A 26,898-nucleotide genomic window follows, 5' to 3' on the forward strand; every position below is an offset into this window, starting at 1 on the left:
AGGAGGCCATGCGGGGCGGCTCTGCACCTGCCGCTACTTGTACAGGCTCATGGTGGGGCTCTGGTACATGCACATGTACGCGTCGCACAGCAGCCTGCGCGCGCAGCCCTGGATGCGCCGCGAGTCCAGGGAGTGCAGGTCCTCCGGCGACATCTTCAGGTACTCCCGGACCTCGGGGCACGGGGTCACCTGAGGGATGTTGAAGCCGTTCTGACCACCTGCGGACAGGAAGGGCGCGGCTCAGGGTCAAGTTCTCCACCCGCTGCTGCCCGCCCGCCTGCGCCATCTCACACCTGCAGCCCAGGGAAGGGGAACTGCCAGCATCTGGACTGATTTCACTTCTGATTCCTACAAGTTAAAGCCTCTTTTGCTCTCAACGGTGTCATCATTTTGTTTTATTTCTGAGGGAATTCTGGGGCCAAGAGTGAAGAAAACTGGCGAGAGGACACAGCCCGAGCAAGGCCCACACCCGCCTCCCCGCGCCCTCTGTGCTCAGTGGGTGGTAATGACACAGACAGACGCACAGCGCTCAGCTGCCCGACACACACGCCCCTCGCCGTGACCCTGCGGGGGGTGGGGGGCGATCTAGTGGAATGAGCACTCTCTCTCCTTCCATGTAACCGCTCCCGCACCCCCATATCCTTCCCGCAGAGCCTGGCCCGGGGCCCTCAACACCTAGCAACCAGGCTCGCGCAGAAATGAGGAGCCTGGGCCCCGAGAAGACGAAGCTGCGAAGGAAGCCCCTCGGCTGACAGAAGCTCAGGGTCTTCTGTCAGGGGAGCCCCCTGCCTGGGGGGCAGCACAGCATCGCCCTTTGGCAGCAGGGCTGCGAGTGCAGCCCAGGCCTCAGACCCTCACGCGCTGTCCCTGGGGCCTCCCCACACTGTCCCCGCGGACGGGACTCGGCCCCACGGGAGCTGAGTGAGTGGTTACCATCCTGGTCGGCCATGCTGTCACCCGCTGTTCCTGGGGGCCTCCCCACACTGTCCCCGCGGACGGGACGCGGCCCCACGGGAGCTGAGAGTGAGCGGTTACCGTCCCGGTCGGCCATGCTGTCACCCGCTGTCCCTGGGGGCCTCCCCACACTGTCCCCGAGGACGGGACGCGGCCCCACGGGAGCTGAGAGTGAGCGGTTACCGTCCCGGTCGGCCATGCTGTCGAAGAAGAGCCAGGCGGAGTCGTCCCGGCCGTACTTGACGAAGGCCACGTAGTGGCTGGTCTCGATGCAGAGCACGGCGAACAGCTCCATCTTCTGGCAGGGGACGCAGCTGTGCCTCCAGTCCCGGTCGGGCAGGTCTTTGGGCAGGGACACCGGGTTATACTTGTGGTTCGCCCTCTTGGGGTGGAAGTGGACCTACACAGAGCAGCACGAGCCAGGCTCAGGGATGCTGGTGACGGGCTCCACTCCCTCGCCCTGACTCCTCCCGGGCCCGCAACCCAGTCCTCACGGGAGTCTGTCAGGTGCACACGGGCAGGAACCGGGCCCCTGACCGTGAACTTGCGGGCGTTCGTGATGAGGCGAGAACTCCTCCGAGCCCACCGCCTGCGGAGTGCGCGCGCAGCCTCGGGGGGGGGCTCACCTGGGTGTTGCAGTCCTTGCAGAACTGCTTGATGGTCCCGGCCGCGATGTCGGGGTCCTCGTAGCACTCGCGGCACTCGTACATGGCCAGCCCTCCGCAGATGCGGCACTGTCGGGGGGCTGGGGCGGGATGGGGGAGGGGCCTTTAAAATGCACTCTTTCATGAAAAAGATTAAAAACTTAAGCTCTAAAAAGGACAATGTTCTTACATAATTATAATTTTTTTATAATTTGTATTTGTAGAGTTGACGTTCTGCTCCATGCCAAAATATTCCTCCCCCCCCCCCCCGCTCCCTTTTTATTATCAAAATTGATAATGCAGCCCTAATCGGTTTGGCTCAATGGATAGAGCATCGGCCTGAGGATTGAAGGATCCCAGGTTTGATTCCGGTCAAGGGCATGTACCTTGGTTGCGGGCACATCCCCAGTAGGGGGTGTGCAGGAGGCACCTGATCGATGTTTCTCTCTCATCAATGTATCTAACTCTCTATCCCTCTCCCTTCCTCTCTGTAAAAAATCAATAAAATATGGTTTTTTTTAATTGAAAAAAAAAAAAAGGACAATGTTCATGGGCTCAAAACAGGCTCTCCCTCCCACCCCCTTAAGCTTTAAATTGGATTTCCGTGGATTCGGGATAACTTTAAAAAATTTCTCTGACCAAATGACAATTTTTTAAATTAATATGTTCTAGGGCGCTTCCCCCCGACTATGAAGAGTCTATTGAAGGACTTTCAACGATGCAGGCGGCACAGGGAAAGCTGACAGCATCCCCTTTCCGTTAGCGAGAGAGGCCACTGCCAACAGCACCTGCACGTCCTCCATCCTCTGCCTCACACGTCTACACAGCTCCTGTGTCCACAGCTCCTTTCTCCAAGCCTTTACATCTGCACATGTACAATGCTGTGTGTGTGTGTGTGTGTGTGTTCACAGCTCCTTTCTCCAAGCCTTTACATCTGCACATGTACAATGCTGTGTGTGTGTGTGTGTGTGTGTGTGTGTGTGTGTTTATAGCTCCTCTTGTACAAAATATCGACATGACCTTTTACTTAACGTCACATCATCACTTTCACACTACGGGTCTTCTAACACAGGACGGATACACCGTAATTCATTTAACAGCTCGCCCCATGGTCACATACAGATTGCTTCTAACTCTTACTCAGGCACCAGTGAACCTGTGCGCGTGTTAAATATGCATTGGCATCCCTGACGATGTTCTCAGAATGCATTCTAGCCGCGCACTCCCGGCGGCGCAGACACGGATGCCTGCGGAAGGCCTGCACCCGCTCCCTCTCGCAGCGGAGGGGAGCCCTGCGGACTCTCTGAGGAAGCAGCAGAGCAAGCAGCGCTCCTACTCACTGTCTTCCAGCAAGTCTGTGATGTTCAGCTCCAGGGAAGGGAAGATCTTCTTAAACAGCTTAAAGTCCTTCCCAAACCGAGGCATCTGGATGATCAGGCACGACGGGGCCTGAAAAAGGTAAGTGTTTCAGAATCAAAGTGCTGGGAAACCTTCCCTGCGAGCCCGGCCTGCGTGGCTCAGTGGCTGAGCGTCGACCTGTGAACCAGGAGGTCAGGGTTTGACTCCCGGTCAGAACTTCCATATAAAACACAAGCCACGACCACTGACCTCTGCAAATTTCAGGTTGCTGTTGATAAAAGACCATTCTAGCAGCTGCTGGATTGTAGGAACTCCAACTTTCTCATTTTTTTCCATAAAAATTTGATAGAAGTAACAATCTTGTACTTTTTGACCCGCTGACCTGAAAGAAAACACGCAGAAAACCCCACAGAGTTCCCTTGTGAAATACATCACAACGTGAATGGTTCCAATAGCGTCTGAGAACAGAAAACTATGCATTTGATGGTGCAACTGCCGACATCAGACCAACGGGGCAAAGGCAATAATTTAGATAAAATAATTAAACGTCTTTCTCCCCAGCCATCCACTATTCCAGGTCTCAGGATTCTGTTTTTATTCAATGCGTCCCTGAGTTAATAAGTTAGTGCTGCGGAGAAGACGATGGTGGAGATTAATGTGCCTGTGGGACGGAGCCCATGGAGACCCTAACACACGGATGTGACGTAATCCCTGAGGGGCCTCGTTGGCAGCCGATGGCAGAGGGGACAAGGTGTCTCTTTTCCAGGGTGTCTATAAAAATGTGGACGTTACCAAACGTCCGGTTTGGTTCAGTGGATAGAGCATTGGCCTGCGGACTGAAATGTTCCAGGTTCGATTCCAGTCAAGGGCATGTGCCTTGGTTGCGGGCACATCCCCAGTGGGAGGTGTGCAGGAGGCGGCTGGTCGATGTTTCTCTCTCATTGATGTTTCTAGCTCTCTATCCCTCTCCCTTCCTCTCTGTAAAAAATGAATAAAATATATTTTTTAAAAAATGTGGACATTACCTTATTTTTAACAATGGTTCCACCCTTAAAATATGATGAAACAAGATATTCAAGAATTCTTCAGGATCTAGGAGAAAATAAAAAATCAAATAAGTCCCTGCCAAACTTTTAAATCATTCTATTTTTTATAACAGCCATATACCTATACTGAATCCAGTTTCATAGTCAATCTAATTTCAATTAAAAGCACAGTTCTCATGTTTTCCTAACTAAAAATACAAAGGATATGATAAAATATTAAGTTCTAACTTTGTTATGATATTATTGCATTTGAAAAGGTATAATCATTCACGCATGATGACATAATTTTAATTTCTTTTGAGGGGTTTAAGATAAGTGGAATGAAGCCTGAAGTACCTTGTATTTTCCTGACACTTAAATAATTACCAAGTCTCTAAGCATTACAGCTAGTTCCAACACGCTGTCAGCACGTTCAGAGTCAGGAGCTGCATCTCGGAGGAAAGCCAGTAGCCATGAACAGACAGAACGCTGACTCTGACCGTAACTTCACCCTTTGCGGCAGGAGGCTCCGTGGGACGGTGTGGCTGAGCCGACCACCCTCCCGCGGAGAGGGATCCAATGGGCCGCTGGATGGGAACGCTGGGGAGGAACATGCCCGGGTACCCACCGCCTGCCTACAACCCGCCCGCTGCTCACGGAGCTCTCTCTTCCATATTGCCACTCCCTTTAGAAGAGAGACAGCATTTTAAAAGGGGGAGCAGTCCGGCCAGCGTGGCTCAGTGGTTGAGCGTCGACCTACAAACCAGGAGGACAAGGTTCAATTCCTGGTCAGGGCACATGCTGGGTTGCGGGCTTGATCCCCAGTGTGGGGTGTGCAGGAGGCAGCCGATCGATGATTCTCTCTCATCACTGGTATTTCTATCTCGCTCTCCTCTCCCTTCCTCTCTGAAATCAATAAAAGTATAAATTAAAAAATAATAAAAATTAAAAGTAAAAGGGGAGGAAATTGTACACCGCATGGACGTTTCTGTTTAAAACCTCCCCCTTGCTCTGCACGGGCCGTCACGTGGCAGGCGCCAGGTCATCTCAGGGCAGGTCCTGGGAGGGAAGACAGTCACCTTTCTCTTCAGAGGTAAATCCTGACGCAGCCCCAACTTTTTCAAGTATTTTCCTCAGTTTCATAATCTTTGTGGCACACACATATCCATATCTATGTTAGTAAAAATATGAATTAACACTGGCACACACATTCAATTCATATAACATATTTTGATAATCACAAATTCCTTATATAACTTCAGCATGTCATAAATCAATAGGCTAGACAATTATTTTGAAAAATACAATTATAGGCTTCTTTTTTTCCTTTTTATTGATTTACGGGGGTGAGTTTGAAAAATTAAGAATCTGGAATGAGAATTATCCCAGACACTATTATACCCTAAAAATAACTACCACATACTAATACAAGAAAAAATACTTGGATTTTATGATGACTGGTTAATGCTATTTGCTTAAGAAATCAGAGCTAACTTTATAGAACTGAATATGTAACTTTGAGAGAGAGAGAGAGAGAGAGTCCTTTTAGTATTAAAGCATGAGACAGCCACCAGGAGGCAGGGCAAAGGGTGGTGCTAAGACACTGAAAATCTAAAATGTGCTCTCAAACCCGCCATCGTCATGTGACACTTTCGCTCGTGTCTGTCTGAGCACAGGATCCATTCCACACCGTCCATCCGCGACAAACGCTTACTCCAGCGGCTTCAGAAGAGAGGTGAGAGGCCACCGTGGGCTGCCCAAGGGCCACTCAGAACTGGCTGATCTTTTTTAAATTTTTTATGTTAAGTGCTAGGTGCTCACTATATGTTGGCTGCAGAGATAAAGAATGCATGAACACTCACTACCCAACCAATAAAACTCTCCTTTGCTCCTTTTCTCCCAAATGAAATCAGACTTAAGAAGCCAGAGTATCATTTGGACTAAGAGGCACAGTGACTGCCGGGCTGGGATCAGCTCTTTCCGAAGAGAGGAGCCCGCCGGCTCGGCTCTCCCGCGCCCCCTGCATTGCTACCCTGTGGCGCCGTCCACCACTGGGCCCATCGCTCCGTGACACACACTGCATGCTACACCTTGGCCAGATTCAAAATTAAATGAGCAGAGGCAGTACAAGGACCAAAGGCTAAACACATCATTAAAACTCCATCAAGAAAATAAATTCCACCCATTTCGTATTAAATAAAAACCAGGCGGAAACTAATAACTTTACCAAGAAACAGCAACTAGGACGCCGCGCTCAGGCAGCAACAAGCGGCCCCTACTCACATCCGCAGCGGGTTGACGATCTCTGTCCGCAGGAGCTCCTGCGTCTCACTGTAATACTCCACGTCGTCCTTGTCTTTGGGCCGAAGCAACACGGTGTCCAGAACAGAACTGAAGGCAAACAAGCTGCAAAACACACACAGGGTTTGTCCTCGCGCTGTGAACCCATTATCCTCTCGAGAAACACACACAGAAGAGAATGTGAAGAACAAGCCGCCAGGTCTGGGGAACAAACAACAGAGAAATCCGTGCTTTTCATGAATACGGGCTCCCAGGAGCCCAGGTCCCGAGGAGTACAGGCAGCACATAATGAAATGCAAGCCTCCCTTCTGTCTCAGGTGCAGACACCCGGTCGCTCTACTCGAATGCAGTGAGCAGTGTGTCTCTCTCTCTCTCTCTCTCTTTCTCTCTCTCTCTCTCTCCCTCTCTCTCACACACTCACTCACTGCCCAGGGCGCTCTATCCTACGGGGTTAATTGTAAACTTACCAGAACAAGGTCGAGTCCAAGTAACAAGAATTGTAATGGCCCTGGATACCTTTCTTCTTTCCAATCATGATCTCCAAACCTTCTTTTTCCATTCTCGGTGGAGTATTTTCTTCCACTACTTCACTCAAGTAGCCTCCAAAGGCTGAAAAGAAGAAAATAAAGGTGGAGACAGTCATTCTTTTAAACTATGACCACAGGCCTCCCTGTATATGTCTTCACTTAAAATATTCTTTTGCATTTTGAGGCAAAATTTGTTTCTCAACTCAAAGCTAAGGTAAGGGTAGGTTGGGGTTACTGTTACTCGCTGGGCGTGTGAAAAATGCTACTGTGCATGTCCAGCCTCACTGCCTCCACAAGTTAGAAATCACTGCACAATACTAAGGAATTCATGTGAAAAAGCACCTGCCACGTAAGGTATTTTATTCCCCAAATACTTCATTATTTGTCTGAAGATGTGTCCTTTTCAAGTTGGAAAAGAAAACAAAAATTCCGAGGTACTATCTCAACCGCATGAGAAATGTCTTCCTAGGAGGGTTTTCCCACGCAGCCTGCCTGGCCCCGGAATGCTCCCCATGGTCACCCGGGAGGGGTGGCACAGGAGCCGCCGCCACCATGGGGACGCGCTGCGCCCTGCGTGGAGCCCGCTGAGCCGCTGCTGTGAGCGCTGCCTGCGTGCCAGGCGCGGACTCGTGCACTTGGCATGGAGGGGGCGGCACTGCTGACAGCACACGCTCACCGACGCCCCGGAACGAGTCTGAGCAGGGAGTCGTGCCCCAAACGCACACATCTACCTCCTGGGCTGCTGAAAACTACATTGTGTCGTCCACAGGAAGACAAAAAGAAATCCCACGATTTTCACTTCCTAAGTCTCAAACGCGTTTGCCTGGCTTTTCCTTTCCTTAAACGTCCCCGCTTAGGATAACTGTAGCTTCCTTACACACCAGGCAACAACTCTGACCGCTTTAGAGGCCTGATGAAGGCTGTAAGACACACATCTGTCACGGCCCCGCCGCCTCCTGCCCGCGGCTGAGGCCAGACCCGAGCCCTGCAGACCAGGGAGGGCAGGTACCTAGAGAGTTGCAGCGCTCGATCTGGTTGGACACCGGCTGCAGGGACGCGAACCTCGAGTCGGGCCGGCAGCTCTTGAGCTTGACGAAGAGGGCCTTCCTCAGGGCGCAGGTGAAGTAGCGGGTGCCCCGGAAGGTGCCGTCCGTGCAGCCCGTGCACTCGTCCTCCTGCGGGAGAGACGGGCCCGTGCCTCACTCGGCCTCGTGCAGGGGTAGCGTGCAGAGAACTAAGGCTTGTGTGCCTGCACCCTTTCCCGGAACCCCGCACCCCACCTGGACTGAGGACCCCTCCGGAAAAGCCTGGCGAAGCAGCATTGCGGCCCACAGCTAACGATTTCAGAAATTCGCTCCTTAATCGGCACGAAGCCCTCAGTGGTCCCCTCAGAATCCATGCTGGAACCTTCCCCGGCTAACTGACCTTCCTGCACCTTTTCCAAAAATATTAAAACTCCGCGTGTGGGGGGGAGGGGCCAAGGGGAGAGAGGCTGTTCATTTAACCAACTCCCCCCGCCAAAGCAGCATTAACGAGCATGCAGATAGCACAGACCCCATCTAAATAAAGCTAAACGCGCTCAATTCTCCTCTCCCGATTATGAAATGTCAAGCGATATACTTTCCTAATCTCCAAAGGGAAAACCTCTCCTTCTGGCGAAGACCCCAAAAGATTTCTTAAAATGGGGATTAATCTAAAGCCAGTGATGTGGACATTAGCGCTGGCTGGGGAGGGAGGCTGGGAAGGAAAACAGGGGCTGATCAGGGGCTGCTTCCCTCGCGTCCTCTGTTTAACCAATGAGCCTAAACATGAACCTCGCGCTCCATTTCCATTCCCGGCCGTTGATCGGCTGTCACTTCAGAACAGGTGACCAAGGGTCACTGGGTGGCAGGGGAAGTCAGGCGACACGGGAGTAAAACTGTTCTGAAGTGACGGCTCTTCTGAACATACAACATTTCAGCAAAGCATGGAGCAGGGGCAATCCGCCCCGTCCCGCTAGCAGAGGAGGGCGATTCTAGGTGGAGGACGTTACCAGCTCCAGCCCGGCGAGGACTTCGCTGAGGCCCGGCGGCTGCCCGATCCAGCGGATCACCCCGTAGAAAGGAGGGTTCTCCTTGACTTCCGCCAGCGAGCCCACCTCCAGCCCGTGGGAGCTCCCGGGGGACGCGGCCACGGGCGGGCTGTCCGGGACAGACGTGGTGTTCAGCTCGCCCATCACCGACTGGACGGACAGGGAGAGCGGGCTGTGGCCGATGGTGCCGTTGGCATTGGGCATCTTGGTCAGGCTGAAGGGTAAGGAGTGGAATCGGTTCTCGCTGGACAGCGAGTTCATGGTCGGGGGCTGCAGAGGGGGCGACGCCTGTCCCAGCTCCGGAGGCAGCTCGGTAAGCGACTTGGCAGAGTCCTCGGCAACTGCAGAGAGTCGTTCCGGTTAGAGGAACGCACGGCAGGTGGTAGGCAACCCCCACCGCCCCGCAGGTGCCCGCACACCGGGCCCCACTGCCCGCCCGCCCCCTGGCGGGACGTCACCGCACACAGCCTCGACGTCTCCTCACCACGTCTTCAGCCTCCGCCCACCTCCAAGTTTCCACCTCAGTGAACGCCACCCCGCGGTCCAATCCACAAACACCTACTATCGATTAGGGTTGGACAGGTTCTCTTCCTTGTCCGTGGCACAGTGAGGTTAGAAACCACCACAAAAGACGCCACGACATTTAAGAAAGATGCTTCTCCATAACAAATGGACCAAAGAAAAACTGGTGTAAGTGTTTAAAGTAAAGAAAAAAAGACAGAGAGAAAAAACAACATCCGTGGAACATGTCTAAAGTCATACCTTTCAAGGAAATGTACAGACTTAATCATTTATTTTAGAAAAAAGATGTTATTAATGACCTCAGCATACAACTGAAGAAGCTAGAAGAACCAAAAAGTAGTCAAAAGGAAATTTTGAATAAAAACAGAAATGAATGAGGGAGAAAACACAGTAAAGAGAACCAAAGCCAAAGGCTCTTTCACTGAAGTGACTAGCACAGCTGCCGGCAGGCAGTGCGGCCGGTGGGGAAGGAGCGTCTAGTATGTAGTTCGGGGACCACCAGCCATCCACGCTCTACCCGAAGTCACTCCCAGTGGCTCAGAAACAACGTGAACGGCAAACCTGTGACTTTTGGGGAGACAGCAGAGGGGAGTGTTCTTTACGACGGTAGGTTGGAGAGAAAGGTCTTAAACGTGAGTATATACCAGTGATGGCGAACCTATGACACACGTGCCAGAGGTGACATATGAACTCATTTTTTTGGTTGATTTTCCCTTGTTAAATGGCATTTAAATATATAAAATAAATATCAAAAATATAAGTCTTTGTTTTACTATGGTTGCAAATATCAAAAAATTTCTATATGCCGAACCGGTTTGGCTCAGTGGATAGAGCGTCGGCCTGCGGACTCAAGGGTCCCAGGTTTGATTCCGGTCAAGGGCATGTACCTTGGTTGCAGGCACATCCCCAGTAGGGGGCGTGCAGGAGGCAGCTGATCGATGTTTCTCTCTCATCGATGTTTCTAACTCTATGGTTGCAAAGATCAAAACATTTCTATATGTGACACGGCACCAGAGTTAAGTTAGGGTTTTTCAAAATGCTGACACGCCGAGCTCAAAAGGTTCGCCATCACTGGTATACACACAGCAACAGAAAAAACGGACAAACATGGTCACATGAAAATGAAGAGCTGCTTGTTCAGTAAGAGGCAGCATAGTAAGACTGAAAATATGAGCCCAAACAAGGAGAAATTACTTCCATCCTTGTATCTGACAAAGGATTGGAATTTGGAAAAGGTCTATAAATCAGTAAAAAAAAAAAAAGGGGGGGGGGCAATAAGAAGAAGAAACCTAATGGGACGGAATACTATGCGGCAATGAAAATTATACTCATGCACTAGAACTGGGATGAATCTTAGGGACCTAATGCTGAGTGGGGAAACTACACAGATACATAGTCCGATTCCTTGTATATAAAGCTCAAAATATGCAGAATTAAGAGTCTACAGATGCAAACTTACAGAACTCTAATTAAAAAAAAAAAACAAAACAGGAGAAACATTAAATTAAAGATGCGGGAAGCTCAGAGGAGAGAGCGGAGAGAATGATGCCTCCAAGCCATTAAGTTCCTCGAGGCTCAGCCTTCGCCCGCACCCTCCATCCACTCTATCCTTGGGCGACACTATTCTGGGACTTTGATCACCACATGCATGAAGGCAGCCTACAGCTCCCTTTCTCCAGCTCTTCCCTCTCTTCTAAGCCCCAGATCTGTATCTCCAACTGCCTGTGTGACAAGTCACCACTGGAGTCTGAAAGGCCCTCCAACCCTCATAGTCAAAAGCAACCCCTCGCTTCCTCCACAATCACCCAAGTGTGCAAACAGAAACCATGGAGTCGGCACGGACATCTCTCCTCCTCAGCTCTCACGCCCGGACTCTCTGGGAGTCCTGTCAACTCACTCCACATGGCCCAGAGCCACCCGCTCCCAGCTCTTCCCCAGCAGCCCTGTCCCCGCTCCCACCATCCCGGACCGAGCCCCAGCAGCCATCCCGGGCCCAGGCGCTCACACACGCCTGCTCCGACCCCTGCCCACGCTGCAGCAAGGGTGAGCCTTTCCAAAGGGAAGCTTGGTCGGGTCACGCCTTGCTGCAAGCCCTCCGGGGCTTCCCGGGCCTTCCACTGGGGCCAGGCCTCACGTGCCCTGGGCCTGGTGCCTTCCCAGGAGAGTTAGGCCCCTCTGTTCTAGCTGCTCTGGCTCTTTGGTCCTTGAACCCCAGGCTCCATTGCCCACGAGGCTTCCCATACGCTGTTCCCTCCGCCTGCAAGGCCCTCCTGACTCCTCCCTTCACCCACCGCACTGCTCCGGTGAATCTAAGCGCCTGTCACTTTCCTGGGGAAACAACCTGAGCCCCCAAGTAAAGTCAGGCCTCACTGCACTTCCATCCTTGTATCTGATGGAATACACACCTCCACGCACCGCTGCAACTCTACCTGTGTCTGATCACTGACACCCTGATCTACTGTAACAACCTGATCGTACACACAGCCAGGGCGACGACCACGCCTATTCTCACACGTAACCCGGTGCCTAGAAGAAGGCCTGGCACAGAGTAAGCACCCAAACACACGTGCTGAACAGACGAAGAAGAAGAGGAGGAACCAGGAGAACACGATGGCCCAGAACCAAGGGAAGGAAGGGTTTTCAAAGGGCGTGTGTTAAAGAGACAAAGACCCCGACGGAGAGGTCTTTAAATGATTCACTGATTCTAGAGACCTTCTACCCGCAGGTCAGCTGGGCCAGGAGAACAGCTGCTAATACATTTTCTAAAAGTTTTATCAACCTCAGCCGTGCAGTTCCAGCTGTGCACAATATTTCAGTTCAGCAATATACTCATTCAATTTCCCAAAACTGCAGCTATGGGTGACGTCGCCATTCCTCTCTGCTGAGTTAAGGCTGGGGATTACCTTCATCGATGTACCACGTGTTTTTTGACTTGGGTGGCAGCTGTGAGTCCACAGAAGACCCATTTAAGGTATAAAATAATTCAGATCGGTTTCTACTTCCAGGGTCTGAGGTAGAGCCTATGGAACAAGAAAAGCTCCTTTTAAACAGAAAGGCAATCTGGTGTGGAAGCATTTCCATCACTGAAATAAACACGCACATGGTGTTAACTATTCACACAGCCCATCGATGCCCACGGACACGGCTTTATCAGTGCCGGCGGCTTTTAAAACTCTGGTAACCATTTTGGAAGAACCTGAAAGATTCTTCCAACCAAGACTCAACATAGGAGGGGAAACAAGTAAGTTTAAAGAAAACCATATAAATTTTTAAACAAACTGCTTTTAGAAAATGTTTTTTTAATCATTTCATATACTGGCTTATATCCGAATGTCAACATCACCATTCCCCAATTTCATTTGACAAACCTGTGGGCTCACAGATTTAGCCTCTAATATTTAGAGGAGTTGCTCTCAGAAGGAGGGAACCTTCAAACGTTGAACAAATTCAGTTTTAAAAATTCAAGGTTTAAGTATTTTGGAATCGTTGGGCATCGGATTCCTGGCTGAATGTCTTTGATTCTGGAGAGAGTGAAGCTGTGCTATTTCCTACATCGTCGACTCACTCACCGTAATAAAGGGTCGGTGTTGCTATGCCTCAGACATTTAAGACGGGACCCGCCCCAGCACTGAGAGGGCTGCTGCGGATGCTAGCAACCAGACAAAACCTGGCTTTCCCTCCATTCACAGCAGCCAGCTCCTGCTTTATGCCTACAACCAGGTCTGCTGCAACATAAGCAACACACGTCTTACATACTTGGGCTATTTATGTAAGTGAGGGCCGTGTGTTTGAGCTACCCTATCTAGACCTAAAGGTTAACACAAAGAATACTATCACCTATACAGTCTGTTTCATTCTAAGCGGCCCAGGGTCCAATGTCAGATAAAATATTTCTCAAGCACAATTTCCTTTCAAATGAGCCAAAATAGTTTTGTTCACTAGGCGACCGAGGAGAAAATATTCTTCCCCAACCCACTTCTGAGTTAGCAAAAGTTCTTACAGCTTTTTAAATGAGCTCTTCAGCTTATATAACTACCATCCATACATCTATGAAATACGTGGCAGCTGACAGAAAGAGCTAAGAACTCCGCATCTATTTCGGGGGAGCTTCTGGGAGAGGGACAAACTGTTTGCTTAGCAGTTGGGAATTTCATTTGTGCACATCTAGTTAGTGAGAGCCACACAGTCAGCCTCTGGTGTACTTATCCCAGGTAACATCTTAGCCACATGCAGGGAGGGCAAACACAGGTCACCGTTGTTCAGGTGACAAATAATGCCATCATAATCAACAATAACAGAAGAAGAAGAAACTGTGTTTCACGCGCTCACAACTACAAAACTATGTTTGCCCGCCCTGAATGATTCGTTTGTACAGCTGCACCTCTAAACAAGGTACAAATGTCGCGAGCAGGGAGTTCCAGAAGCCAGCGGATACGGACCAGAAGCCAGCGGATACGGACCAGCAAGACACAGGTCCTCGCCGGAAACGCTTCTCCAACCAAAACGGGTTGGAACCCTTGGCTTGGTCAACACCATCCATGAAAAATGTCAGGAAACGACTAAAACCAGCTGAACGGAGCACGTCTCCCCGCCTGGCAGGCGAACACCTGAGCCTCTTCTCAAGGCCCAGTTACAGCTGAGCACTGCGCTCTGGTCATCCATACCTGTCACCTTTGGTTTGTTGTGACTGGAGGAACCTTTGTCCCCAGTGCCTCTTGACGCAAAGGCCAGCTTGGGAGGCCTCCTCTCCTCGGTCACGCTATCTGAAACGGGAAAACACGATCTTTAACGGTAAAAACAACTGGCAAATAATGACATAGCAACAAAAGTCTCTTCCCAACAAAGAAGCAGTATTTGCACAATAGTTTTACAAATGATTAAAGGCCATCAAAAGTATCGGAATCAATGCTGTATTCTGAAGCGGAATTTCTACCCGATAAAACACCCCAAGTACAACTCAGCTAAATGCTCTAACTTCTAGAAATTGTGCTCGCCTTCCGCCCCTCCGCCCAGGCCCAGCACTGCCTTCCCCTCACCTCGCTCCCCACTCTCCACCGCCCACATCTAACCGGCCCTGTGTTTTACTGCGTCCCATCCATCCGCACTCGGGGAATGAAAGCTCCGTGTGGGCAGGCTTCATGTCCTGCTTTGTACTAGACCTCAACCCCCACCAGAAGCCTGAGTGCAGGCTGACTGTGTTTGAATGAACGAATGGCCTTTTACAAAACTGCCTTCTGAACATAAGCATGTATCGCGCCATTAAAAAGTACTGAGATTTATCAGATAACCAATTATGTTCTTTCCATAAACAGGCTTAAGGTCAATCTGACCACCTGTATGCTCGCCTGTGAATGCAACCCAGGTTCCAAAGAGAAGCAGAGAAATCGCTAGAAAGCCCATTTACAGGAAAGAACTGATTTCAAAGAAATCAAGGTCACAGTATGTCAGACTTTACAAAGTAAAAGGGAGATTTAGCTGTCATTTCAACGCCTCCAACTAAGTCAATGTGCTCTCGCCGTAAAGCTACAGTCCAACGTAGAAAGCGCTTCCTAACGCCGCCCAACAAGCATTTCACATTGTCAGCCAACAGGAAAGGGAGGCCAGACCGTGCAGGCAGAAGGACTCCCAGGACCATCCAGTATCGGCCCCTCCGTGTTTACAGAAGAAACCGAGGCCTGAGATGACCAGGGGGGACTCGCAGTGTTCTGTGTCAAAATCAGCAGAAATGGAAAAACACTGGGAGCAAACAAACCGCCTTGTTCACTTGTCATCCTTGTTCCAGTAAAATTTAGCTTCCATAGAATTAGAGACAAAATACATCTCCATGGAAACTGTATCTCGAGCACAGGAGCGAGGCTGCGAAGTATATTTTTCCAGGCTGGTCTCCAGCCCACGTGTACACACAGGACGGGGTGAGGAGGCCACTTGAACGGAGCTTTCGGATCTGACCGGTCTGGACTTGACCCCAGTCGATCGTGGTCCCCTCGGGCCCGATCTAAGCCCCCGTGTTTTTTATCAGCAAAATGGGGATAATTCAGACCTACCTTGTAAGTCTGTCAAGAATGCAAGAGTCTAAGTCATCTAATTCGGGGGTTCATGCACTTGTGGCTGCTGCACGCAGCCTCATGGCATTTTACCCCGATGGCATAACGCTCAGTAAGTCTCCCGCCCAGCCGCCTGTCAGTGTATAGTGAGCATCTGACCGACTGGCTGGCGATGCCTGGAGATCTACCAGGAGCAGGACGGTGCTGCGGGGCAGCCGCCAGGAGGGGTGTACCCAACAGCTGACAGCGGCCATCAGGTTCGACTTGTTCGAGGTGAAATAAAGGATTGTTGGGATTTTTTAAAGACGTAAAGCTGAGTGAGCCGTTGCCGACTGCAGAGGCAGGAAGCCTGATCAATCACAGCGTCTCAAACAGACAGGGCCCGCCCGGGCCTCCCGCCTCGCCCCTGCCCATCAGACTGGATTAAATGACCGACTTCTGCTTTACGTTTCTAGTTTCAACCAGGCTCTCCCTTAAGCAGGTAGCACTTTATCACATTTCTGACTCCTCTGGTATCAGAAACAACCCCCCCCCCAACACACACACACACACACACACACACACACACGTAGAACGGACAGCTGAGGAAAAGTGAATGGCACCCGCGCTCACAGATCCTCGGAGAGAAAACGCTGTCTGTCTTGTTTCCATGTGGGGGTGAGAAAGCACAGTCTATTGAACAGCAATTCCCAATTTTATAAAAGCTCCGACAGTGCACCTCGAAGCTTGTATCTGCATCCTCATAACAAAGCACATCCTTCCAACGCCACCCACTTCCTCCAGGAAACGGAAGGGACAGACCTGGGATGATGTCGTTGATGTGCAGGAGGAGCGTGCTCTCCACGCTTGCAAAGCTGCAGAGCGGCACGCCGTCAAACCTGCCGTCCCAGTTGCCAATGGGGTTATCCTGGAAGTGAATGACAGAATCAACTTCAAGATCAAAGCCTGCGTGTTCCATAAAAGATTCCCCCAACCCTCTCACGCTGTCACGGTTAACTGTTTCTTTGGGCCAGAGAACTACGCTGAGCACCCGTGTGCACAACACGCTAAATGTCACGGGATCAGGAGGAACTGAAGAGAGTGCCCGAGAGGGGTTAGGATGGTCGCACAGCCAGCCGAGCACGGACACAGGCAGGGGAGAGGCAGGGGAGAGGCGGGGGGCGGGAGGGTCTAACCGCTAGGCAGCCTGCCCCAGTGGACCAGGCGAGGCCCAGACTGCCAGCTAAGGAGGGCAAGGCCTCCCCGGCTTTGGCCAAGTTTGAGGCCCCAATGACCTGAAGCAAAGGAGACTAACCCACTGACCAGCTGCCCTCCTTCTCCAACCTCCCTTCACCCAGCTCACCATCTTTCCTCTAAATTAATATTCAGTATTTAAAGAACAATGGTTTGGCCCGGCTGATGTGGCTCAGTGGTTGAGTGTGGACCAGGAACCAAGAGGTCACCGTGTCGATTCCCGGTCAGGGCACATGCAGGGGTTGCAGGCTCGATCCCCAGTAGGGGGCGTGCAAGAGGCAGGTGATCAATGAGTCTTTCTCATCATTGATGTTTCTATCTCTCTATCCCTCTCCCTTCCTCTCTCTCTGAAATCAATCAAAATGTATTTTTTTAAAAAAAAAAAGAATGGTGTGAAGGCGTGCTTAACTGCTAGCTCTCCTGAGGGACCCACGGGTTTGACTCTGTCTCTAACCCTTTGTTCATGTTAAACATCCACTGAATGTTGGTCTAAACAGCACAGTCATGCTTGTCTAACTAAGGGCTATGGAGGGGGATTTCCTAGAATTTCCCAGCACAGGGTAAGAGAAACTGAGGCCCAAACATTCATACCCCACCCGCAAGCACGCCTGAACAGAGAGGAGTAATCGCTGCAGACACCGTGAGTACAGAGTCTGTTTCTCACATCCGCTCCTACCTCATGCTAGTGTGTCATAACTCCGTATGAATGTCTTCCTTTATATCTAACAAACTCTTGTCCATATTTTCAATCTGTGACACAAAGGTTCTCAGCCTTTTCTCCTCCTCCTCCTCTAAATCCCACGGGTCTCATTCAACTCACTGAAGTGGAATGTGCCATTACTAACAAATAGCGGTGTAGGGGACATGAACAATGAGCGAGACAAACAAAAAACAAACACTGTGTGACGGACCTCTATGAGGTACCGAGAATCGGCAAATTCCCAGAGACAGGAAGTAGAATAGAGGTTACCAAGGGAACGCCGGCTGAGGAGTGAGTGTGGGGCGTTCGTGTTTAAGGGGGATGGAGTTCCAGTTTGGGATGATGAGAAAGTTCTGGAGATGGATGGGGCGATGTATGCACAACAATGTGGATGTACTTACTGCCACTGACCTGGACACATGAAAATGGTTACGATGGTAAATGGTATGTCATGTGTATTTTGTCACGATAAAAAGTTTTTGTTTAATTTTTTTTTTTTGAGTGAGTTATATCGTCAGAAAATACTCTCATTGTCTCTTCCTCTAGAGCAAGAGCTATTCCTCTAGCCAGGTATTTTCCATGGGTGATTTTTACAGTACTCTTTAAAATCAGGTCAGCCAATACAATTTTGCAAAATATTAAAGAAAGAGAAATAGACCGCCCCCCGCCAAAAAAAACCACCTTTTCAAAATAAAGAAAAATAAGGTATTATGTAATATATGTTGGTGTGTTTTTCTGTCTACTGGTCAGCTATCATACAGCAAATTTAAAGACGGGAAATGTCATTTTAGTTTATTCAAACTGATAAAAAGAGGACATGCAATTCTCTATCTAGTCTCACCTGCTCTTTACATTACTCCAAATTAGTCCATTTGAAACTTGTCCCCTATCAATGCTCCTTTACCAACGATCAATTAGAACTGCTCTTTACATTACTCCAAATTAGTCCATTTGAAACCTGGTATTCAAAGCACCTAATCGGTACCTAAATGGGTCACAGAACTAATAGCTATATCCAGGGAGATAATGTAATCCAAAAGCTTCTTACCATGTCCACACCAACGAAGTATCCTAAGTTTTCTTTTCCCGGCAAAGTGCCACAGAAGATAACTGTGCCGGACTCTAAGCCTTCTCCGATTTTCAGAGAAACCCTCGAGTTAATTTCCAGAGGCGGGAGTTCCACCTGCGCTGCGTCCCCGGGACCTGCGTAGTCACTCTCCAATCCGTTGTCATCCTCGTCTATGATTTCTAGCTTGTCCAACGCCACAAACACGCCGCAGTCTTCGTCACACTGGAAGAGCTGCTTCCCTTGGTAGACCCCGTCCGTGAAGCCTTGGCCGCGACCTTCTTCCTAGTTTTTTGTGGTTGTTTTTAAAGGAAAAAAGATAGATAGATCGATAGACAGACAGACAAACAGATAGACAAAGACAACCCATAAGAAAAAAATATCCACTCTGGGGAGTTCTGGGAAATCACTGAAAAAATTTCTAAATGACACATACAAGGAATAGAATGATTAGCAGTTGCTACTGGATTTAGGGTGTTTTTAAGAAAATAAGGAAGAAGCTGTATCTGACGCTGAAATAAAACTACTTCATTTCAAATTGTAATTCTACTATGAGAGGGCAGGATTGAATTCTACATTGTCATTTGAACAATAATATTGTCATAGAAAGAAAATTTGACTTTAAAATAACGGTAACGCGAGCTCCATTTATTGAGCATATACTATGTGCCAGCTGCATGCTACGTCCTGAATTGATGTATCACTAAAACCCCGTAAGTCGGTTGTTATTTGATAGGCGAGGAAGCCGACTTAGAGAGGTAGCTTGGTCAGTCACCTGGTAACCCAGCTAGTGACCGGCATAGCTGGGATTCAGGTCTCCCACTGTTTTAGCCGCACTGCTTTAGACCATTAAATCAAGGAGAAACAAGGCCTGAAATTCTATTTGCAAGACTGTCAAAATGTACCGACATTTAAGTTCTCAAGAATTAATATTCATTTTGAAAACCTATCACGAGTTCTCGGTTCTCTTTTCAGTAGAAAGAAGTTCCAAGATGACTTTCACATAACTAGCAGGAACAACAATCAGCAAGTTCACGTTGCCACAATGTATTCAGAAAAAAATCTTTCCTCCAAATTCCATCACTTACTAACACACAGTAAGAAAAGCTGAGACAGCTACAGATGATAATGTCACAAGATAACTAACCATTTTCTGATGTGATTAATTAGTGTACAATCAGTAGAGTTCCTTTTCAACACAGACAATATTAAAATTTCTGCCTCGCTGGTATAGCTCAGTGGTTGAACGTCAACCCATGAACCAGGAGGTCACGGCTCAATTCCCTGATCAGGACACATGCCCAGGGTTACAGGCTCCATCCCCAGGAGGCAGCCGATCCATGATTCTCTCTCATCATTGATGTTTCTCTCTCTCTCCCTCTCCCTTCCTCTCTGAAATCAATACTAACTTTTTTTTAATTCTGAGATATGCAAGTCTTCAACAACTGCATGATCTGTTTGCATTTCCTGCTGCAGGAGGAAGTTTTTAAAGCTTCCAACACATCAGTTTTAATTCTGAGATATGCAAGTCTTCAATAATTGCATGATCTGTTTGATTTTCCTACTGCAGGAGGAAGTTTTTAAAGCTTCCAACACATCAGTCGTGGCATCATCTCAATTTATCACCAGGAAGTAAATTCTCAGGATTATAAACAGTAAAAATTCTGGAAAATTCCTGGGCAGACATTTGGTATTTAAAGGGGGAAAATGCATGCATGCATACAGATACACACACACACACACACACACACGGCCCACGAACATGGTCTCTCACACTCACCAGTAACTCTACCCCGAAGAATATTCCGGACACGGTCCTCTCCGCTAGCAGGGGGCCCCGGAAGCGCACGACTCCGGGGAACTTTTCCTCCCCGGGCCTCAGCTGCACCTTCACGTGGCTGCCCACGTCCACGTGGAGGCCCTTGCTCAGCCTGGTTTTGTTGTCCAGCAGGCTGAGCCGCTCCTCCCAATTAGTGATCGCCAGGAGCAACTCCGTGTACTTCTCATTGATCTCCAGCACGTCCTTTTCGTCCACGAAGAGCACTGCGTGCGGCTGCTCGAGGATTTTCAAGCCGATCTGATTCTTCTTGCCTTTGGCCGAAGGGGCCCTGGAGTGGCCCACAGCTCGGTCTTGGACGTACTGCCCGATCGCCCCCTTGGGGACTTTGAGGACCTTCTGGGTTTGCTTGTCGGTCACGCTGTATTCCTGGAGGAGCAGGTAGAAAATGCGCTCTTCCCAGTAGGGCGAAGTGACTTTTTCTTGGCTCCATAAGCCTGAACTCATTGTGACATTAACTCCAAAGTATTAACTCAAGAAAAGGGGAACTACGATGTTTGTGGCGAAACCGCAAGACATAAATTCACTGGCCGCCCGCAAGCAGGGTGTGAGCAACGTGGTGTCCATGCTGCAAAATGCCAGGGAAACACAATGCCTGGGAGGAGAAGAAGAAGGAGCCGTTCACTCTGCGTGCGCCGGGATTAAGGTTAAAAGCTTTAAAACCTCACTCAACCAGGAAAACACACACAAATAAAATTCCTCCCCAAATATCGAAAAAGGTTAAAAGACATATTATTTGTACGTACTGTAACTTTACATATTTCACTAAAGAGATCCGATTGTAAAGTATCTTCAAAGACAATATAATAATGTTTGTTATCAAGGCACTGATGTTTGTAAAATCAAATTCTAAGTAAAAGATAACCCTATATGCATATCCTTACATTTCTAAACTTTAAAAAGTAGCACTTTTAATAGAAACTGCCTAAATGGATAGCTGCTGTATTTGGACAAAAATAACATAAATCAAATAAACTATTATTTCTGTATGTATACCTAGTTTATGTAAAAAGTTATCCATCATAACTATTATGTTCAACATCTTTTCTCAACCAAGTATCATAAAATCACATCCTGAGCCACAATTCATTTATCTATGTGCCATATTTTGATAACGGAACATTTTATCTGACTGTTCCATTTCCTTATCTTGTACATTAGATAGGCAAATGTTAATCATACTAATCATAGCTATCATTTAATTTCTCACAATCAAAATCATCAGATACAGTAACTCTGATTATATTAAAGATATCTGAAAAAAAATCAGTTCTGCAGACATCAAAACTTGGACTACATACCAAGGAAATATAGCCGTATAGTAGCAAATATAAATGTTTTTATACCTAACTATGTATACTAGAAAGGAATACACAAAAGATGATTTTCAGTTTCCAATTTTCATTTTAAATGTTTCAAGTATACTATTCTTTTGAAATTAAAATAGCCTACTCAACTCTAATTGATGATTAAAAACTATACAATTTCATTAATTCAAATTAGGACTTTAATCCGTCATTTTAATTAATTATCTTACTGCCAACAATAGTTCCTATCTATTCCCTGTCGCATGAATGAGGCTCTGTGGTGTCTACATACGGTGTTTATTCCCTCCCCTCTGACAGGTATCCATTTCCATTGTCCCAGGTAACAGTGGCAGCTGATAGCACTATCATATTCACCACTTTGTTCTTGGAATTAAAACGCACACCCTCCTAAAACTAAAGAACCGGATTTTAAGTTTCATCACTTCATGATTAAGGGATCTGGCAAATCTACGCACAGGACAGCATTTCTTTTAGGATGCGCTGTAGGGTAGTGAGGCATCTATAACGATAAGTATTCAAAAGCCCGTCCCTCTACAAGCCAGACGAGGCAGCGAGTCTGCACCCTCACCAACAGCACTGAGCTGTCCGCGCAACAAGGTGAGGGCCGGGCCGGGCAGGGGAGCATCGGCTGCTTCTCTCCCTTTTCCTTGTCTTTTTGTATCATGTATTTGTCTTCATTCCACTTGAGGGCACTGTCTACTTCAGCAGGAACAGAATCCATTTATATCTGCCACTTACGTAAGACACCTGTGGACACCGGATCTTGGCACCAAATAAACAAAGCCCCTAGGGGCAACCCCAACAGCCACCCAAAGCCTTAATTCAACAAGGAAATAGCACTCTTTTCCTTGCGCATCGAATTACCCAGATGAGCATAAAGGGTTATCTGAGACTTTCAAAGGGCAGAGGTGTCTGCTGCTTCGTGAGAAGGCCTTATTCAGACCGTGCGCCTGAGCCCTGTGTCTGCTTCTACAGACGGACAGACGGCCGTTGTCCCTTGCCCTCAGCCATCTCCCGTGGCCTCCTGCAGCGTGCACAGGCCTCCTTCCACGGCCCTGCTGCTTCCGGTCACTTCTCAGAAGCCAGGTGATGGGATATTAATCTGCATGGGCCCTGGGTGGCTCCCAGGGGCTGAGATGGTCAAACAGCAACCTCTGAAATGGGAGCACTTCTTCTGTTCTCTGTAACAGGATCCAAATATTTTGGCACGCTGCCCCCCCCCCAAAAAAATGTTTTATGTATGGCAATTCTATTTTGAAAAGAAATTTTTTAATTTCTAAAAATTATACCTTCAAATAGTAAAATGAAGGACTTCTTGAGTCTTAATAATTACTCTATGCCAACAGCACCTACTCTATTGGTTCCCTAGCTTAACAATTCATGTCCCAATTTAAAATAAAACCATCAATGTCAATGAACTACTACTAAGACTGAACTGAATTATTATGTGACTGCATTAGGATACTATATTTTAAGTGAATTTTATTATAAAGTGTTTTCTACAAATCATTTAAGACACAGTCCCTGGTAAAAATTGGACATAATGCTTTGGTTTAAAAAGGTTGAGGACAATTTAACAAGAGTGACCACGAACCATGTTTCACAGCGAACTCCAGAAGGGGCAGTACCTCCTTTCTAACTTGCGTTAGCACCAGTGCGCATCAGCCCAGACTCCATAACAGGACGGGCCATGTTAGAAGATTAGAGCAGCCAAAGCAAAAGTTATAAAATATTTAAGAAGCATCCTCCAAAACCACAAAGCATGTGGTCTTTCTTCTTTCAGAGAGAATACATTAAGAAAGAATAGGTTAGGAACTATCATATTAAAAATTGATTCTCTTCATTGCAACTGATCATCAGAGAGAGTTGAATGGGGAACTTTAGCTGTAGTCTAGAGTTATACACACTGATGCATTTCGTGATCTTGAACAGCTCAATATAATGGCATTACTGCAGAAATCTGTCAATAAAGAGACTTTCTGTCTCTTCAGAAAGAATATAATGCCAACATTCTCCTTTCACTGGCGTATGTAGAACAGCAATCAAATCTTAAGACACCCCAGCAGGAAAAACTGACTCGAGATGATGTGGGAAAGATTTACATCATATTGTCAATGAGTTCTTTATCACTGAAGGAGGTTTGTCTGTTTGTTTAGTATTTTTAGGCGCTCAGCCCAGTGTTGGACACTGAAAAATACAGACTTTGTAAGCTAGGATGGCCGCCTTCACTGGCGTTCTCTTACTGCCCTTCAGGTCTCATTGCTTAACTGCCTCTAATAGGACACTTCACTTTGAGGGTTAATATACCACAACTGGTTCATCTAAATACCATTGCACTTATTTCAGGCTGAAGAACTGAGGGATTGCAAACAGCCCGGTAATTACTGTAGGTACTAAATGAAGTCACCAAAGAACTGGAATACAAAATGTATTCAAGCTCAAAACCATACCGAACAGAAGGCCTTGCTTTTGACAACATTCGAGATGAGAAACAGTTCAAGGTCACAAAGATTGGAAACTATATCTGGTTATCTGAGCTTGCTGACAGTCTGAGTCCTGAGTAAAGGAGAATTTAATTATATTAAAACAAAGTCATTAAACTGAGATGAGGGTTGGGAGACGCAAATATTTACCAGTCTCCTATCAATGCAATAAAAAGGTGATCAAGAAGTTTTATACACCAATATTACAGGTCAGAAGTACCTTGTTCTAAAGATAATCCTAGTACAACTGAACAGCCTTAGCAACAAAAAAATCTGATAGTAGTTAACTCTCCAGAACATACTGCGCCACTTTGATTCTCAGGTTATCAGGTTATAATTGTTCAGAGAACTTCACTAAAGTAAACAAAGACAGATCTCATTCAAGGCCAGTTTGCATCTCCTGAGCCATCGGGAGGTGCTCTAAAACCACAGGAGGCTCTCTAAGCCAGAATAAAAATGGCCACGCTGAAATACTGCCCCTAAAGATTAAAAAGAAAATACCAAATAAATTATTTCAGATAGGGATGAGTTATAGAAGGAAAATAACACAGAGTGGTGGGAGTGTGATGTTCGGGAGAAGTTTGAAGATGGGACTGATTTAGATACAGTCAAAGAAATCCTCACAGAAGAGGTGTACTTTGGCTGTTTGTAAGAAAAATTAAGTAAAAACTTTTCAAGACATGATTATGTGTAGTGTTCTCATTTATACATTACAGTATAAAGTACAAATTTCATGAGAGGGGATTTTCCACCCAGTGTAATTAAGAAGAGTGACACTGCCCTAGCCAGTTTGCTCAGTGAGTATAGCATCAGCCTGTGGACTGAAGGGTCCTGGGTTTGATTCCGGTCAAGGGCATGCAGGTTGCAGGCTTGAGTCCTAGTTGGAGCAGGTACAGGGGGCAACCAATTAATGAGTCTTTCTTACATCAATGTTTCTCTTCCTCTGTCTCTCCCACTTCTGTCCACTTTCTCTAAAAAAAAAAAAAGGAAAAATATCCTCCAGTGAGGATTAAAACACTTCACTACTGTTGTTTATTTCATGTAAATGTTTCAGCTCAAGCAACTACTAGCTAATTCCAAATGAATATCTTCTCATACCTTTGTTATCTTCCTGCTTTTCTTCTTACTTCACTTTCTTATCCCCTATCATTATTTGGATCTGAGATGTTGGACAGTGGCTCAGGCCACTTGTTAAGAAATACTGCTCTAACACCTCTGAGGACATCGGCTCTGGTTCTGTCAACCTGGCACAACTCACGTGTCTTCAATTGGCTTCATTATTTATTGTTTTGTAGAACAGTGACAGGTTACTTGGCTCTGAAAAAAAAAAAAAGGAAAGAAAAAGATTCTGGAGCTGGGAGTATTTTAATGATTTTTTACCTAATTCTCTGGAAAATAGCTCTAATTCATAATGAAGTCATGGCCAATGTTTACACCTCCTCGTTGTTAGTTATATTATTAAAAAAAAAAAGGACTATTTCACAATTATGAAAACCACTTGTTTGGGGTTCATTTGAAACTGGCTTCCTAGATTCTCACGCCGTGACTGGCGCCTATGGATTCCGTGTAACTATTGAAAAGACCTCGACAGACTGAAAACCGTGGTGTGACAGTCAGGAACAAAACATTAACAGTTTGATGAGTAAGATAATTACTCCTTTCTCTCGTCTTGCACGGAAGACTTCCTCAAATCAAACGAAATCACAACCTAGGCAGGGCGCAGCCACACGCAACCGCTGCTGCTGAGCGGCTGATGGTGTATATGACCAGGGCCCTGGTCTTCACGGCTCTTCACAAGCGTCACCGCCCGGAGGAGGCTCCTTCGCCAGAACTCCGTAAAAATCTGTCGCCGAACGTCAGAGATCGTTCTGGGTGTAGTCGACGTTCACAGTACCTGAACTTCCGCAAGGATTTCCAGCCAACCATTTTGTCCCAATACTAATATTCTAGTTTCAATCCACCCACTACCCAGTGGGAACTTGGCAGCTGCATTCTTAGGGCCATTCAGTCTACTTGGGACATGAGGGGGCGGACGGAAAAACCAAAACGTGAATGAACACCCACCCTCTCTCCAGGCCTGGGGTTTTCTCCGGGAGCTGAGGGCTGCAAAAGGGACAACCGTATGCAGATCCCCATTAGCCCGAACTGGACAGCAAGGTGGGGGGATGCGCCTCAGCTAGGTCTCCTGGGGGGGGGGGGGCGGGGATGATGGGGACCCGGAGGCTGCCAGGCTTGGTGGCTGGAAGGTGACAACCGCTCTAAAACACGCCAGGGCCACGGGGTGGGACAGAAAAGATGCCAAGGACGTGAATAACCGGGCAGCTGACCCAGCTGGGGACCCAGCTCAGCAGATGGTTAAAAAAACGATAGTAAACAGGAAGGAAAAGGAAAGTGTACCTTGTTTCATTCAACGGGGCGCACCTGTCAGCCGAAGAACCCGGGCTGGGCAGAGACCATCCTCTCCCTGGGAACGGGGAAACTGAAAGGAAAAGCAGAACACGCCATCAGCGAGGCCCGAACCCCGGCCGCTCTTCCTGGACGGAAGCCACAGACACCCCGACACCCATGGACTGACGGATGCGAAACGCCCCACCCCGCCGAGGGGAGATGGCACAGCCGGGGGCGCTCCAGAGGCCAGCCTGGGCGGTCAGGAGCCGGCCGGCGGCCCGTGCCTCGGTTTCCCCATTTGTAAACACGGGGTCCAAGGGGGAGAGGGGTTCCTGCGCGGCTCCCACTCCAAGTCCTGTCTTCCCCGGGGGTCCCGGCGGGGCGGCCAGGCCCCCACCACCACCTGGGAGCCCTCT

General features: G+C 48.1%; 1 protein-coding gene across 1 annotated transcript; it reads right to left on the bottom strand.

Annotated features, from left to right (window-relative positions):
* Nucleotides 1-7: 7 nt before the first annotated feature.
* On the bottom strand, nucleotides 8-26,608 carry CYLD (cylindromatosis (turban tumor syndrome)). The gene is made up of 17 exons (XM_005880307.2): nucleotides 26,492-26,608; nucleotides 20,227-20,878; nucleotides 18,429-18,731; nucleotides 16,249-16,354; nucleotides 14,068-14,166; nucleotides 12,307-12,423; nucleotides 8,843-9,222; nucleotides 7,820-7,985; nucleotides 6,751-6,892; nucleotides 6,266-6,388; nucleotides 5,062-5,153; nucleotides 3,983-4,049; nucleotides 3,207-3,339; nucleotides 2,939-3,047; nucleotides 1,581-1,699; nucleotides 1,138-1,354; nucleotides 8-218 (listed from the first exon to the last, which is right to left on the bottom strand). The coding sequence occupies exons 2-17, from the start codon at nucleotides 20,728-20,730 to the stop codon at nucleotides 34-36; spliced, it is 2,862 nt and encodes a 953-aa protein (XP_005880369.1). The 5' UTR covers nucleotides 20,731-20,878; nucleotides 26,492-26,608; the 3' UTR covers nucleotides 8-33.
* Nucleotides 26,609-26,898: the final 290 nt, after the last annotated feature.

The sequence above is a fragment of the Myotis brandtii genome, unplaced genomic scaffold (genome assembly GCF_000412655.1).
Source record: "Myotis brandtii unplaced genomic scaffold, ASM41265v1 scaffold633, whole genome shotgun sequence".
Lineage (NCBI taxonomy): Eukaryota > Metazoa > Chordata > Mammalia > Chiroptera > Vespertilionidae > Myotis > Myotis brandtii.

Excerpts from the sequence above, each read along its gene's own strand:
- CYLD (XM_005880307.2), bottom strand. The coding sequence starts at position 20,730 with ATGAGTTCAGGCTTATGGAGCCAAGAAAAAGTCACTTCGCCCTACTGG. Across the intron at positions 16,355-18,428 it reads ACTTCGTTGGTGTGGACATG|GATAACCCCATTGGCAACTG; the intron begins GTAAGAAGCTTT and ends ATTCACTTCCAG. Across the intron at positions 12,424-14,067 it reads CAACAAACCAAAGGTGACAG|GCTCTACCTCAGACCCTGGA; the intron begins GTATGGATGACC and ends CTTGTTCCATAG.